The sequence below is a fragment of the Amblyomma maculatum genome, chromosome 7 (assembly GCF_055883805.1).
Source record: "Amblyomma maculatum isolate TAMU_Amacu chromosome 7, ASM5588380v1, whole genome shotgun sequence".
Classification (NCBI taxonomy): domain Eukaryota; kingdom Metazoa; phylum Arthropoda; class Arachnida; order Ixodida; family Ixodidae; genus Amblyomma; species Amblyomma maculatum.
In genome coordinates this window covers 48,133,527-48,150,748 of record NC_139350.1, presented here as the reverse complement: position 1 = coordinate 48,150,748, position 17,222 = coordinate 48,133,527, and the positions used below count along the sequence as shown (strand labels likewise).

At 47.0% G+C, this 17,222-nt stretch overlaps 1 protein-coding gene and 1 non-coding gene across 2 annotated transcripts in view; one reads left to right on the top strand and one right to left on the bottom strand.

Annotated features, from left to right (window-relative positions):
* The first annotated feature begins 8,125 nt into the window (after positions 1-8,125).
* The window catches only part of LOC146183155 (E3 ubiquitin-protein ligase E3D-like), a 29,275-nt gene continuing 20,178 nt past the window's right edge, over positions 8,126-17,222 (top strand). The window contains exons 1-2 of the mRNA XM_084609056.1: positions 8,126-9,091; positions 15,845-15,952. Of these exons, the coding sequence (XP_084465182.1) occupies positions 8,252-9,091; positions 15,845-15,952 (948 nt within the window). The 5' untranslated portion in view covers positions 8,126-8,251. The remainder of the gene's footprint in view (positions 9,092-15,844; positions 15,953-17,222) is intronic.
* On the bottom strand, positions 9,122-9,193 carry TRNAD-GUC (transfer RNA aspartic acid (anticodon GUC)). The gene has a single exon. It is a non-coding gene; the product is annotated as a tRNA-Asp (tRNA).

Genomic DNA, 17,222 nt, shown 5'->3' with positions numbered 1-17,222 from the left:
TCTTAAACCGAATAAGACGTCATGGGTTGCAGCAAGCATTTTGCTCCTGCAACCCGGTTGCGGGAAGCATTTCGCTGCTGCAACCGGGTCGCAGCAGACGGCGCCTTTTTTGAGGATAGGTTCGGTTTCGTTCTTTTTGAGCTTGCTGCTTGTTGCGTTTATTCAGCCACTGATTAAAATTTCACCGAAGCATCATGATTGAAAAATGTTTAATGGTGATTATCCTTTTAATCAGAAATTTTTGAAGGAAGAATTCAACGATGAAACATGCGGAAAATAAAAAAAAAAACAACTGTTTAATGGAAACGCTTTCTATCGCATCGATTCGCTCTGGCATCATATAATGCAGACTTGACGGCATTACTGATTTATACGCAGTTCAGACGAGTACGACGACTACAAACTATATCATAGCTGTCTAAAAGCGAATCCAGTGGCGGACGTACGGCGGCTGTCCGCTGGGCGAACGGATTCGACCATCCGCTTTCGTACGTACGCCGGAATTCCAGCGGAAGTCCGAAATCGGCCGCCGAGTTGCGGCCGAATTCGGTTGTCCGTCGGACGTCAGTGGCCGTCTGGGGTACAATGGGCGGAGAGCAGACGGAGGGGTAGCAGGGTGGCCGGGTGGCTTTGTGCGTCGTCTGCTAGCGGAAAACGCACAAGTGGAATCGTGGTAATCACCAACCTGTATCTTTTCTAAGTAAAACTTTAAGATAAAGCTCCGCCGGTGTTTTTTGTTTGTTTTTTGTCGTCTGCATACTCCCTTGAGAAGGAGTCGACAGGGGCATGCAGACGACAAACCACGCCGCGAGATCACCAGTACGCAGGCGGAACGGCACACAGGAAGACATACGTGTGAGGAGCGCATACTGTGCACTGCTTCTTTTTTTATATGCGGATGGTAAGGTAGGCGATGAAGTGTTTCGTCGTTGGATGTAATTCAGGGTACGGCAAAGGAAATGAAAAAGTCCCCTTGTTTCGGTCGCCAACTGATTCAAAGCTTTTCGAGCAGTGGAAGCAGAACATTCCCCAGATTGGCTAGGAATTGACTCAAAAGCACAGGGTGTGTGCGCGGCATTTCAAGGTTGAATTTCTTTCTCTAAAATACTACAGCATCTATAAAGGAAACGTATTAATTAATAAAGAAAAATGGGCTTACCTTGTCAAGGGTGCAATTCCCACCGTATGTCAGAAAAATCAAGAACCGAAAGCTGTTGAACGCTCCGAATCAGGGGGAAAATTGTTGAGCTGTATGAAGCAGGTGAGCGCAACGGGACTGAAAGAGATATATGCCAGCGATGAGGGAGGCAACAGGTGATACCTCAGTGCAGCTCGGAGATGCAGACAACACGATTCAAGTGATATATTCCCCATGGCGATGAAGGCGATACATATTCCCGCAGCGATGCAGGCGATACGCAAGTGCAGCGACAAGAAGCAGACCAACGTTTATAGATATGTATAAACGTTGAAGCAGACGACAGACGCGGCGGCAGCACGGAATGTCGGAGCGGAGGCGCGGAGGCGGCACGCTTCAGCAGAGTCGGTGATAAATACTAGCGCCATCTATGGGATCCGCCACCAAGCTTTCTCTCGACAGCAAAATTTCGCCCTTCTAAAGAACGGAGTCGGCGCTCCTGTCTATCTTACTTCGTGGCTGTCGCACATGACGGTGGCGAATTGTAACACCGGCCAAACGGGGTCTCACGGACAACGAGGGTTGGGACTCGAGAGATTACTGTCTCCATCTCAGAACAGGCTTGAAAAGGAGGCTGGTCGACTGGGCTGAGGTGTTGCCGTCTGGCACGACGACTTTGGTAAGGTCCTGGAAGACATCACTCAGAAGGTGGCCATTGCGGTCACCAGTAACATTAAAGCATTTATGAATGAGAATTGTCTGCGCCTCAGCCGCAGGCTTATGTCACTGAAGGCAGCTAAGCGTCCATCAATATTTATGTGCAATATTGATCTGAATGAAATCGCCAAAGATTCCGTGGAGCCTCTCCCAGTTCAGGGCCTGGGAGCCGTAGCTGCGCAGTCTAGCCATCCCGCAGCCCCCCAAATATCAGACTTTTTCCCTCATGCAGTGGAATTGCCGCGGTTATAAAGAGTGTAAAAAAGAGCTAACTTAAGTTTATATCTAAGGCTTTTAAGCTCCCGTCCGCTTTAGTTGCTGCGGCGAAGCTGTCGGGTTACAACACTTTCCAGCGGGATTCGTCCACCCGCCTTGTCCACAAATGCTTTACCGTGCAGGAGGTATATCTCGAACTTAAAGGGAATCTGAAGAGATTTTAGAATTCAACTAAGTTAAATAAGCCGAATGTGTGAAGGCTAAGGTTAATTCACGCCAAACCGTTTTGCGCTAGCATTTAAATTCACGGCGTAATCACTAAATGAAACTATTTCGGCATTCAGGCACGGTGACAAGAGGGGGCACTAGCGATGACATCATCTCTAGACATGATGCATTTACAACGTCGGAAACCTTTGCTCCGAGGAAGACGACCAACGCCAACGAAGGTAAAGGTCGTGAGGCATTGTTTGGCGGCATTGGGTGACTCGCAGAAAGAATTGGGTGAAAGATATTGAAACTCTAAATGACACTCATAATGACGTCATTGTCTACTTTCACCACACTGCTGCAGTACTGTGAGGAAAAGCTTGAAAATTGTCGTAAATTTAATAGTAGGTTACGTCATAATTTTATATCGTAGCGCGAAACCATCTCGTGAGTTTAATCTACAAATTTCATATATTCTAATGCGCACACCTCGAAAAATTGTCAAAAAAGAATTTCAGCTTCCCTTTAATATATCCTATTCTCACGTGATGGTGACAGTCCTCCCCCTGCGTCGTACTGACTCACCCGTACACATCTTAAATATATGCTGCCCCCTAAACTTAGAGCATTACGTTCTTGGACATCTTTAGCAAGGCGCTAAAGGCAGTAGGTTGCGACCCCCTTATGATTGTGGGTGATTTCAACACCCCAGTCGGTTGTGGGGCTATCGCAAGGAAGAGTCGAGCAACAGAAAGCTTGCCGAACTAATCTTCATGCTGGGAATTACTCTCTATACTGACTTCGTACATCCAACAAGTGTAGGTAACTCCGTAACCCAGGTCACCTATAACAACGATGTTACCCTCACCAGCAACATAAGACACGCAGACTAAATCAACACCGAAGACACCCTTGGCAGTGACCGCTGCATCATCAACACTAATCGTTTAGACTCGCCCCCTACACGACACCATGACACAGGCCTGCCTGCCAGATGGACGGCTTTCCGTCACTCCCTGCCCCCGTACAGTCTGCTCCAATTTGCCTGGGTCCACACCCTCCCCCAAACACTGCAAAAACACGAGAATAAAATACAACTCACAGGTAAGGTAACAAAAGTGGGCAAGCATCGCCTTTGTCTTTGGGAAGCGCGGCGCAGCCTCACTAAGAGGTGGCGCAGTCAGAAATATAACAGGAAACTCCGCTTGCGGTTTCATGAGCTGACCCAAAATGCGGCTGAGTATGCTTCAATTCCTATACGGATGAGGTTGAAGGTGTACAACATGCGCAGTATGCCGACGACGTCACCTTTGGGCAACAGAGGGCAACATCGGTCAACTGGAGGACCACCTGCAAACAGCGGCGGGCATAGTGAATCATTATGCACGTACCGTAGTCTCCAGTGCTATCCTCAAAAGTCATAATTCGTGCATATCCGCCCCTCGCCAAGATGCAAGACCCCATTACTTTTCTCTGGCTAGTAGACCCATACGGGCAGCCACAGAGATTAGAGTCCTTGGACTCTTTATTCACCAAAATTGTCACTCTGACACAACCCTAGCCAAGCTTCGGAAGGGTAGCGACCAAGTGGGCCGCATGGTTCGCCGCGTCTCCCACAAGCGTGGGGGCCTCGTAAGCAAGAATGCGATGCGACTAGCCCATGCTTTTGTGACGAGTCGAATTATTTTTATTAATTAATCATTAATTTATTTATTCGACTCCAAACCTGTACTTGCGCAAGAATGATTAAGAGATACGGAAGGTTACTCAAGAGGGCGCTCGACCTCCCGATCTTTACCTCCATTGTGAGGCTCCTTGCATTGGGGTTGGTGAACACCTATCGGGAGCTACGTAATGAGCACCTCACTAATAAATACACGCGTTTTGCCCAAACCATGTCCGGTCTTCGCTGTCTGGACCGGCTACATATACAACACAACCATCACACTGAGGAAAGGATACGAGTGCCCGAGCTATGGACAGGCGCCCTCTGTGTTAGACACCTTCCTACCAAAATGGACAGAGAAGACCACAATAGACGGCGTCAGGTGCGGGCGAATTCCCTGCACCGCTATTATGGCTCCAAATACACTGTTTCCTATGTGGACGTTGCTTGTCCGCACCATTCCCGGGGAAGATAGTACACGCGGCTGCAGTCGTTCACGAGGAAAGACAGTTGGACGGCCTCACTTTTAACCGCGCTTAGCTCATGAATTACTTTTTCGGGCCTCGACCGGACTCGCCCACTTGACTGGCCGGGCCGGGTCGGGTAGGTCATAATTTCCACGGGCTCGGGCTGGGTCCGGGTTTGTATCGGAGAATGTCGGGCCGGGCTCGGGCGGGTAACGCAAAAGGCAGCCGGGCCCGGGCCGATAATTACGGCCCGTGCAGTGCTCGAAGTACGCATGCTTGGAACCAGCGCCAGGCAGGTCTTCGGACACGGCCAGTGTTGTAGAGAGCGCGGAGCCTTACTGCTCAGCGGGATTTTTTTTTTCTTTAAATACTTCCTCATGGTAGTTTCCAGCTGTTCTCAGCGCTCGGTTTTGTGAAGCCTATCTAGCCTGACGTGGGAGCACGACATCGAGAGTGAAGCACATTGCAGGAGTGTACGCTTTCTGGCTTGCCACGTGTTCATGGCTCACCGCAAGAAGCAAAAGAAAACGCCCTTTAAAACTAACAACTCGGCCTTACTGCTGTGTTTATAGGTGCAATAATATTATACGAATACCGCCGGGAATCGAAGATACGTTTTATTGGTTTCCTTGCACATCATACGAGAGTGAAAGGAGACAGCACTGGACTCAAACAGTACGGCGTATACAAGGTTAAGGAGACTAGATCGCATTTGTACTTTAGGTTTCGCTTTCTGGAGCGTCTGCTTAAACTCCGCTTTCATATATCTCTTGCTATCCTTCAGTCCGGACGGGAGCCTCTGCCAGGCAGCCTGCACGCTACACACGCATATGCTGCGCCCATTTCCAATTGAAAACGAGAGGAGTGCAACATATTGTTGTTATGGATATCATATGATGGAGTTTCGTGTGACACAAAACTGAAGAGATACGAAATGTACATGTCGCTGACCATTGTGAACGCTAGACGCAGAAATAATATTTTCACATTGTTTGGCGAAAAAAAAAAAAAAACAAACGAAAACTCCGACTTCATCTTTCAGGGCTCAGCGACGTGACTCATAGTTAACAGTGGCATCCGGCTTTGCAGCTGCAACTGGCATCAGTGATATTGCGTGGGTTTGCCGGCAACTACATACAAACTGAATTACATATGCGGCGAAGAGACACCGAAAAGGGAAAAAAAAAAACCTCCAAGCTGACGTGTAGAAGACGCTTTTCATTTCACATTTTCAGAAGATATCCGAGGGCCCCTCTGGACTTTGAAGTTCCTCGCGCACGCCATACACGTGCTTGGCTTCGTACGGTTTCTGACCGCGCACCAGGCAGTTATTCGTAAAATAATTAATTTTCAACATTCTGCTTGCTCAGCCATGCCCCTCGTTTCGACGCACAGAGTAGAAAATAAAAACTATGACAGAACCGTACCGAACGCCGAAAAAGGTACGCATGGCCCGCTGCCTTAAAGGGCCACTGTCCAGGCAAGGACCTTTTAAATAAAGGAGCCCAGTGTTTCGATCTGGTAGCGGAGATAGTCGTGCAAAATGCAACAGTGACACGCGCGCCGCAAAACAACGAAAATACAAATCAAAGCTCTCTCATGCTCTCCTTCGGGAAGCCAGCTTCTTCGTTCCCTGCGCTGGCCGGTCGAGCCGCGGCTATGACGTATTTGTCGAAAACGACGTCCATTGGTTCGTCTCGCTGTCTGAGGGTGAAGGATGGGTGTCTACCGCTCGCTGAGCGCTTTTCTCTCGCCACGGCCGGACTGAATCCAGCGGCGCGCGCTCCCTCACTGGTTCTTTTTTTTTTTTTTATTTCGCGCACGCGGAGCGCCACGCCCCACCTCCCGCCAAACGCGGAGGAGGAAGGGGAATTTATGTTGCGGAGGCTATAGACGACCGGGCACGAGAGTGAAAAACCTTTGCGAGGGAACGGAAGGAGAGAAGCATGACAGAATCGGGTGATTGCGGTGGCTGTAACTGCGTTTTGCGGCCTTGCGTTCTGGGGGCGAAGTCTCACAGTCACCAGGGAAGAAAATATTTTCGACCGGAGGGTGGACAGTGGGCACATCTCCAGACACAACCTGTGCTTTTGCAAAATTCCAGACAGCCGTTTTGCTGTCGCTGATTATAGTTTTGGCCTGTGTACCAGTGCATGCGAGCGCTATTGCGACCTCTTCAGCTGTACTAATGTCACGGGTGCGTGTTTCTCTCCAAGAGCAAACAGAGCGCGCCGCGCAGGATGTGGCGCCACTTGTTCCAAGGGACTTTACTTGTTCCGGAGCAGTGGCGCCTCCATAGCAGCGCACCACAACTCGGTAAAAATATTTTTCTCCTATAATCGGCCATAATTTCCGAGAAAGTGGCCTTCAAAAAACGCATATTCATCATAGAAAAGCATTCCTGCCTTCTACGTCACGGGGCGCTGAGCGAGGTGCCTGCCATCTTGTAAGGCTCAGACGATAGTGCAACACTTTGAGGCCGTGCTTTAGCTTTATCGGGCACCGGCTTGATCGCAGCGGCGCTGCCCGCTGCACCGTGGCCGGGGTGAATGTAATTTAAGCGGTATCCGCATGAGGCGACAAGCCCGATCCGCCGCGCGACGCCGCCGCCTGTTGTTGCCGCTGGTGCACATCGCACGGAGCTAAGGGGCTCAGCAAAATATGAGAGGCGCGTTTTCAGCGTTTCTCTGTTACCGCCGCTTCGTCGTTCAGTCAAGGGGAGTGCAATCACGCTATATCCCATTTTTAACACTAAACAGCATGAAGTACGTACGATAAAACACTGATGAAATTTCGTGTAACGCATCGCATTTTTAAGGGTCACAGCGCTGTGCTGCGCTACTACACTGCGATGCCGATTTGCATTGCAAGCGGTGACTTTCTCCGGCTCCTTTCGTAAATTAACAATATCTAGCCACAGTAGCCAATTTTTTTTCTTTCTTTTACTACTCTTCCAAGCTTTTACCAGAGTCCCTCAATACTTTTCTTCTTTTACTGAACTGTCTCGATGTGCTCATAATACACGGATCAGACGAAGGGAGCGACTGCAGGCACCAGGTTCTTCTCCCAAACCAAACTAGAAAAACAAACTTCATCCGCAAAAAAGAAAAAAAAAGAAGCCAGAACGGAAGCGGAGCACCCCAAAGCCTTCTGCGATTGGCTGCCTCGCGAGCTGTTTCCGGGAGACACGCGACATTTTCTAAAAACCTAGAACTTAGCGACAGCGACGAGCGGCAATGTTTTGGCGGTCCTGAGCCGGCGCAACGTTGCTCCCTACCTCAGTCCGTCGCGCGATGCGATCGCGCAGCGTGTCGCCGCGAATTGTCGCCTCATGCGGTAATTAGATAGCAAACTAACTCACTAATAACTTCTTAGTTAGCCCAGATTGCTAGTGTCACTTGGGAGTTCGAAGGCATTGATATGCTGTATCAGCTTTTTCAGTTTCGGTTATTTCAATTAACTACTTCATTCATTAAGTCGATCACTCTTTAAGTGTCAATCCCAGCCTTACCAAACGTGCACTGCCCGTGCACCAACGTGCTGTCTTATAAAACCGGATCAGTGCGCTAGCAAGAACTACCCTGCGTTGACACTAGTCTGCTCAGGATAATCGAAACTCCCGCCTTGCGTTTTTTCCAAGCATGCCTCAAGGTGATTTGCTCTCCTGTCATGCAGATGTCGCGCCGGTCGGTTTTAAGGCGTTTGCATCGGCCTTGGGTTACGCGCAAAGCGGCTGTGCGCGGAGCGGCTCGCGACTTGAATTCGCACGTGGACGCACTGTATATTACGTGGATTCGAATTTGCGCTTGGAACCCGGTCATCTCTGAACGCTACACCATGGACTGTTGGATAGAGGTACGACCCGTACTGAATGTTTGCAAGGTGCAGCTATTTTTGTGGAACGGTGATGTCAGCACTGTCAATGTCGACTGCTCCGCGTCCTGCATCAGGCTGACAATGCGTAGGAGGAGACCCGTCGGCGGCGGCATGGAAAACGCGATGGTTGAGCTGATCTTTCCCGACGGCTACAGGTTCGAAACCAAGACTCTTACGTCTCCCTCGACGAGCAGCGTGGTCAGAAAGCGAAGGGGATTGGAGGCTCTGCCCTGCTGCGAGGTGACGTTCATCGTCCGCTTGAACGAAAACTACTCGGGACTGGAATCTAGTGCAGATTTCCATTTGAATCCAGAGCATGGGCTGATACCTGGTGAAGCATACCGGTTTATGTGCACCAACTGTTCTGCTCAGATAACGAGTGTAAGCAAGATCTTCCGCAGAGTTTTACCGCTGCCGTCGGATGATTGGAAAGAGTCAGCCGGTGACTGGTTTTGCCACAGGCATGCAGGCACAGAAGGTGGAGTACCCGACGTTCTTTCGCCGAAGGCAGACGAACTGTTCACGTCTGCGCGACACTTTCTCATCCATGACAGTCTGCTCGCCGAAGCTGTAAAAAGAGACGCTGAAAAGCTGCAGTGTGGTAGCTGCGGTGTCGTAATGGGAAAGAAAGCGGCTGCGGCATCCTCAGCGGTGTTTACAACGCGTGTCAACATTTCCACTGTGGGCAACGGAGTGAACGGCCGCCACACCGGTGGCAATGCAGCAGCGGCGAGCCTTCTGGCAAGCTTTATCAGGGAACACATGGAAATCAGCAAGACCTGTAGGATGATCTTGGAATCTGTAAGTAAACAAACAAACAAAAAAAAATTACTCCCCGTCGGGGAATCGAACCCCGGTCTCCCGCGTGACAGGCGGGGATACTGACCACTATACTAACGAGGACAACGCCATATACTTGCAAACCATGCTTATGAAGCATCTTAGAAGTTTTATTGGCTTCTTATAATACTGTGTACTAGTCTTTTTAAAAGTCATTTATGCTGTTAACGTGCGCAGACATTCGCCGGTTGTAACTTTCTTTGTCAGGCATCTTGTTTCTAGCCTGAAAAATCTGTGCGTTCTCCCTTCGCGGCGCTTGAACTAAGCTGTGTTGCTCGCCGCAACGGAAACGGTGCTATGCGGCTGTGTCGTGGCGGATACTGTAATTTTTCTCTTCCACCGTAAGTATCTGAACAACAAGAGGCCTAGTCGAGGCAGACCAAAACAGAAATAAGACGTGTCGATAAGGGACCAGTGGGATACACACGCATGATGACGGCAGCCTGGAATGAACACAAATGAGACACGGGTGCTGGCCTTCGGTGCTGTCCTCTATTACCGCAAACCTTTTCCGCATATCGGAGCAGTGAAGCAGCTAGCACAGCTAGTTCCCCGTCAAAAAAAAAAAAAAAAAAAAAAAAAAAAAAAAAAAAAAAAAAAAAAAAAGTGTTACTTCACTGAGGTGATTCATCATTACATAACATATTTATAGCAAAATAATTTTTCGTGCAAATAAAGAATGGCGTGCATGTGTGCACCTAAAAAGGCGAAGAACACCTGAAAAATCGAAGAGCAGCTACTGCAAGGCTGTGGTACAGATCCCATGTGCACATGCACGTCGTAATTTTTTTTTGTTGTGTTTCAGGAATGTTTTTAGTATTTGATTTGCTGGTCCACTGGCTAAAAAGCCTGCTGGGAGAAGCCAACGCCGTTTTGGTGGCGTTTTTTTTTTTTTTTTTTCGCAATAGACTATTAATTCATACAATTTAGTCAGTTTTCTTTCCGAGTGTCAGCAGTGCAAGCACAATTAAAAAAAAAAAGTACAACAACGGTCAGTGCATTGTAGCCATTCCACTTGTTCAGCAAATGAACGGTTGGATCATATTTGCAGATAGCTCTTCTTAATCTGATCAAAGCACACAATGGTGATGTTACTGCTAATTTTGATTGAGGGCACCATGGTGTATTGGGTTTACTTGCAGAGTGCATGTCTGTGAAGGCAGAATTTTAATTCCTATAATATATACACCTAATTATAGTGTTAGAATTTAAGGTGAGTCTTGGTTAAGAGCCCTGTACTTGGAACAGCCACTGAGAACATCTAAAATCCAATCTACTGTACAGGTGTGCAGGTTTAGGAGTACAACTGGCAGCTTGTGTATACATACAAATGTCTCCAATGGGAACACTTTAAAGGCCCCATTCTCTAGAAAAACTGGCATCGACTTTGGTGGCGTTGAGAGTGAAGAGTCTCGAGCATGCCTTTGGTAAGTGGTAGCTGGCATGGCCGGTGGATTGTGTGGCATCATGTGGCCACACTACATGGCCGAATTGGCAGGAGCTGGCAACTCGGGTTGCTGCTTTGAGATGGCAAGATGAGAAGCGAATCAAACCCTTGGATATCGAGTGAGATATGCGAAGTAAAACTTGTTTGCTGGGCTAGTCGGTGCATATTAGATCAAAACAGGCTACTGCAAAACAGCACTCACCATTGTCTTGTGTTCCTCTCTTAATTCTGTCCTGTTTCTTACGTTAACCTGTTTTGATTGACTGAGACATGCTACATAGGCCATGGAAGCACATTCCTGTGGCTTGGTTAAAGTGGGGCTTTGTAGCTGCCAGGTGGTCTTTCACATAATGTGGTATCTGACGACTGGGTGCTAATGATTAGGGGTGAGATAACAGAGGCACATATTAAGGGATTAGTAATAAAGCAGACAGCAAAGTGCATGTATGCTAATGAGGATCTGCAGTGGGAGCTCCATTTGGGAGCTGTTAACGCTGTCGGGTAACTTTTCATTGTTAGAACACCCTCAAAATTTTTAGACTGCTGTATCATCCCGTTCCCCTCCTTTCAGCCTCTTTTTTTGCTATTTTTTTTTTTAACTGATGGTGTATAACACACTCTGAAAAATATTTCTAGCTATGCCACTACTCTTGGGTCATAATCTGAAGACCAGACTTGAGTGTCCAAATTTTTTGCTGAGATGCATGCCTTGACAGGCCATCTCTAACACAGTGCCAAATTTTGCCAAAAACACATGACAACAAAGTGACATAATGATAGAACATATGCATATGCATCTTCAATTACAAAAGGTTGCACTGTGCCGTGCAGTAGGTGATGCTGGGTGCATTGTTACAAATTAAGTGACATTTATTGTGCTGCGGTTGTTAGCAGCTACTGCAAAGAAAACAAGCAAAGCATTTTTCAGCTCACATGAGCCACTCCAAGTATTGCTCATCCAGAAGCCTTTTGGTAGTAGCCACTCCTGTGTATTATTATGTGAGAAGGGGTGAAGTTTTTGGTAGCGTTTTAGTTGCAAATGAATTGCAGAAAACCATTAGCCCGCATTACTAATATTCTTGGAGCTGACTGAGGCCTTGTATCTGGAAGTGGGCTGCGAAGGCCAGAGAACTTGCCCTGCCTAAGCTCTGCTAGGCAGCATAAGCGGGCATGTCTAGTGTGCATATTGTGCATGGTAATATAGATGCTGCTACTGGGTGCTATCAATATTTGATGTATGTTTGAACAAACACATCTTTTAAATCTTTGAAGTATCCATATAAAGTTTATGTACTACTCTGAAGGCCTTTTTTGAAGTAAACATGTACTTCATCATTTAGGTGAGCACATGCAAACCAAACAACGAGCAATATGTGCCACTCTACCTCCACTGCATGTCAGTAGAAACCATGTCCTAATGGGCATTGGAGGAGCATTGTTTTTCGTACTGCATAGTTGATAGTTTATCAGTGATGTTTGTGTGATTAATAAAAATGACTCAAGTGTTTCAGATGCAAAACTACGTTTTTGAGTGCCAATAATACGAAGTGCTGTTCATGCACAGTGTTTTTATTTGGATATGCACCTTTTCAATAAGCCGGCTTCACCTTGTTATTTGCTAGACTGCTTTGTACATTTGACGCTAGCACGATGGCAGCAGCAGTGGAACCGGTTTACAGCAGTCCAGAGGGGAGGCGTTTAGGCATTTTTCTTGCCCATTGGAAAGGTGTAAACATAGCATGATTTATACGAGTGGCACCATTGGACCATGCTGTTGTCTTTATTGTTTCAGAAATTGGGAAGCTCTTGTTTGATGTTTTTGAAGGAGTGCATTTGCATGCAGAAATGAATAACTGCATATGGGGGGTGTGGAATGGCGTATCTAGAAAGTAGTTTGCAACAGTTGATGAATATCATATGGGTAGTAAATTATTTTGAGAAAAACTTGTAACTCCACACTGAAACAAAGGTCATCATACACTGACTGCTGTAAGTGCTTGCGATTTTGTGCATTCTGGGAAGCTGGCTATATACTATAGCTAAATGTGTACCAATAGAATTAGTTACCTTCTAATTGTCTTCCTAACAGAAATTATTCCCATTCATTTGGTTTCTAACTGAATTGAACCCTGTGTTTTCCAGTCAGCAACCTGGAGGACCAGTCAGTTTCTAGCTGGAGTCATAGAGCTTTGTCTTGGCCTAGTTAGAGCAAAAAAAGAAAAGAGGCAACTTTATTACTTCGTATATGGTACTTGCGCGTAAGGAAACTGTTTGAGTACTATATTCAACAAGAGGTCCCAGAGTAATTAGTGTTGGAACCTCATCACTAATGGGTAGGAGACACAAATAGGAGCAATTGGGGAACAAGAAACTAAATAAAAGCAAATCAGTTGCATATCAGCATATTAAGCACAGTTATAACTCCATTTAACTAAGTTGAGTGGAGCCATGAATTACTTCTTTGCATTGGGAACTTCGTAAAATCGAGTGAGGCATTTCTCGGTCATTCAGTTCAATGCATTCGAGGGCACAGTGTAGCGGCATTCAGAAAGCCACTGCAGAATAATTGCGGCGAAAATTAAATTGTGTGCCGCGAAAACAACCAACGCCACTAGAACATATGAAAAGAAACAACAAAAATTCTTGCTTAACAAGAACCTTGGGGGACTGCAAATTTATCTCCAAGAAAAAAAAGTAGGCAATATTTGCTTGCGTGCGCCATATGCAACAACGGCACTGATTTCTCTCAAGTTCATAGTGCATGTAGCACATCTTTCGTCCCATTTTGTGTTCCAGAAGACTGCCATAGGAGATAAAGGGCAACCACCACTTCACCCGCTATCTGGCGAATTCGGTCCAAGTTATAATTCTCATTTTACACTACCCAGTTTGGAAAAAGTGGGATGAAGGCGCTCTGCGATAATACCGTTGGCTCAGAAACAATAAATATTTCGATGTTCTGTACAAATTTGTTCAAAATGTAACTTTTCATCTTCATTTTTCGAAGAGAGGTTCGATAATTTGGGATATTTAAGAAAATTGGCTTTGTTAGTTTGAGTTAGTCAAAGCATTGGACCCTATGGATGTCTGAGGGAGAATCAGGATATCTTCGCTAAATCGAATTTTGGTAAATCACGTTTTGAATGTACACTGAATAGATCTAAATATTGACATGTCAAGAAATTAGCATGCTCAGTGGTGGAACTTCTGTACCACCTACTTCTGCACCATACCTGCGCCAAAAGTTGCTGAATAACACTGCCGACAGCGAAACCGAACTGTCACAGAACCAAAACTGACATATGCTCGCAGTACTGTGCAAGGTGGAATAATATTTTTGCAGGCCCTGTGCGGACAGTCATGTGACACAAAATTGACGTTTGTCTATGTCAGTTCTGCGTCTCCTGCCGGTGTTTTTCTTTTAATTTTTTTTATTTAGACCTACTGGGAGGGAGTGAGAGAGGGCTGCAAGATATCTCTCAAGTCCAATGCGTGGGAAGGCTTAAAGGAGGTGCTGGCAGGCTGGCTGTCGAAGGGGTCGGAGCACGTTCTAATGCTTGACGGCTCCGAGCTGCCTTGGGCGCTCGCTTAATTTGTGTGTGTGTGTGCAAAGGATGTGCGAGCAGGCTGGCCAATGCAGAAGGCGCATTTTCAAGCGAGTGACAATTTGGAACTTTCCTCAGCAAAGCACAGCCAGAGCAGTATGCATGCTTGCTTCCTTCTTTTTCTTTCGTACCAGTCGGGTATGAGCTGCGACAGCAGCTGCTGAGTGGTAGCGGAGGGAGTCCTAAGGATTTGACTGCTTCTGTGCGTGCGCGTGCACTGGACTCTGTTGGCCGCTTTTATACCATAAGTTCGACCCCTTGAGTGGAACATCTTGTATAATTTCGCAGTTTAATTCCAAACGTTAACATTTATGCGCACTTTAGAAGATCATCTCAGTCTTGACAGTTATTCCTTTTCCGCCACAACAAAATATGTGTGTGGGCGCGAGTGTGTGCAAATAACTCATGCGCAGGTAACTGAATATATTTGCAGCTCCGCATACGGTCAGTAAGTACCCTTGGACGTTTTCATTACAATGAGGAAAGCATACGCACAATCCCTGCAGTGCGCTGCGAAGAAGCAGAATCACGACTCAAAGTTCTGCGTCGTTTGGATTAACCAGCCACTCCGCCAAACCACCGGAAGAAAAAGAACGAAAACAAAAAATTGCGAACGCACAGAATCGGCGCTCACTCTACATCCCCGCGCATCGCGACTTTTGACTGAGCAGCGCCAGCAGCGCGCGTCTCTTGAGGGAAAAAAAAACAAAAACTCCACCCAGGACCCGCAAAAATATTCTTCCCCCTCTCCCTCCAATCGGCACGGGTCTTGATGGAAAAAGGCGTCTCGACATTACTGTGATGTGCAGGATAAGGACACTCAGAAAAGAGGTCAGAATTAGGAAAAGATACAGGAAGAGTTCAGGCTGGCCAGGAATATGAGCACCAAGGCTGAGCTGCTTTTCTCAAAAGGCATCAAGCCTAAAAATTTTGCAGGCATTGAGAGTGGACAAGGTCTTATGGAGAATGGACAGGAAAGGTCACAGCGGCACTGTCCAAGCTGGAATCATGAAGGCAAGAGAAGAAATAGGGCCTTAAAGTTGCAGTTTTAAGAAGTGGCAGTTCTGAATTTCTACAGAGATTTTATATTAAGACAGCTAGCTACCTTCTTTCCAAGGCTACAGTGTTTATAGTGTAGTTGCATATCTCGTCATGCCTTCCCCTTGAATAAAAACGGCTTTGTTATAGCAAAGCCCACCTGTTTGCTTAATTTGGGGCTTTTTAAGAAAAGAATAGCCCTTTCGACTGCATTTGAGCTTGAAGCTTGTTTTTGCATGGCTATGGTCATTATAAATATCTGAGTGATTGGGTTCCAGAAATAAAACAAGCCTTCTTTATTTAAGCGTCTCGAGGTTTGAAATTTTGCTACAAAGAGTTTTTTTTCTGCTTCAAAAGCTCAAATATTTGCTACAAAATGCAATTTTTCCTTCTACAAAACTTAAAATTTCTGCTACAGACTGCGATTTCCTCTGCTACAAAAGCTGCTACTAGAAGCCAGTCGCCAGTTCCACCGCTGCATGCTGATAAAAATGGATAACACAATAACCGCCATATCAGTTCCCTTGGTTAAGATTGGGTGACAGTGCTGCAAAGTTTTTGCTTTCCATGCAAGGAAGAGAAGGAGGCAGTCCAGTTTGAGCATGAAGGTGTGGCCTCATGCAGGGCAGGCAAGTCGTGCTACTGTGGCTCATGGAAACTGGCCTTGCGATCTACTCTGCTGAGGACCTGCAGCCAGGACACCACACCATCCAGCTGTGCCTAGGGAGCAAGGTGAGTGCCCATTATGATGGCAGATGACCCGATCGTGTAATGTAGGAAACTGGATGGCCTTACCCTGTTCATGGCCTGCAATTTTGTCATATGGGCAGGTTACGACGACTGTGCACCTTGGAGACTAGGGAGTTTCTGTGGGGAACAATTGGGTGGTTTCACTTCTCTGGAGTAGTGAGTGTTTTTCTATATTGTTCCCCCTTGAGAGAGGGTCACACTTATCTGAGTTTTCGATATGACAGCTTCAATTATCATGTCAACTATAGCATATATAGCAGGAATGGCAAACTGCGGCTACTTGCCAGGTGAAGGGGGTTCGAGACTGTGGCAGTTTATGCAAGAGCATATGCAGATCATTTTGCTTGAACAGCCGTTGCTGTGCCCCATTTTCGACCTGGCTTTAGTCGGAAGTGTTCGGAACGTGGTAAGAAAAATGGGAGCCTGTAATTGAGGCGGTTTCACCTTCCCTTACAGCGCAAATAGTGTCCACAGAGACCCGTGCGAGATACTGTGCTTTTACTTTCCTATGACCAATGCACAAATTAAGCGGTGTCTGCCGAAAAGTGAGGTCAATGCCTCGCATTTTTTTTTCCCCAAACCAACTTAAACAGAAAATAAAAAACCTATTCGTGAAATGGAAACTCAATTTTCACCACCATCAAGTGGTTTTACTGAAAATAATTACAATGACAAAGGGAACGATTTGTGCAGCCACAGCATCCGTCATCGCGCTATGAGCTGCAGTGGCGGAAACAAAAGAGGCAGGGCTGTGGTGGAAAAAAGTCAATGAAGAGCATGACACCCGCCTGCGATCCTCTTAGCACTGCACAGCTCATCACAAGGGCAGGCCTCCACTGGTGGCGTAGCGCACACAGCATTGGGTGCGCAAGCAAAAAGAAGCTGCATCGCCCCCCCCCCCCCCTCGCATCTCTCTTCCCTCATTAGTGAAGACGAACTCCTCCTGGCTGTGTTGAGGGTGACGAGGTAGAAGAAAACGCGTGTGGTACACTGCACATAACAACCGGTGCGATGACGACGACCGTGAGCATTCGAAGCACCACAAACTGAGCGTCCCGTCACTGCGAGAACAGACTGAATGTCAAGCCTGTCTGCTGTAGGGATACACAGGTTCACCTGAGTTCGCTCACGGGTACGCGCACTGGCTTGTGGCCACAGGGGCACCATGAGATTGTCTTGGGATTAGACTAGCGCTCTGTAGACCGCTATCATTTCACGACACTGTTTGGGGAACGCAGTACAGTGAAGGAGC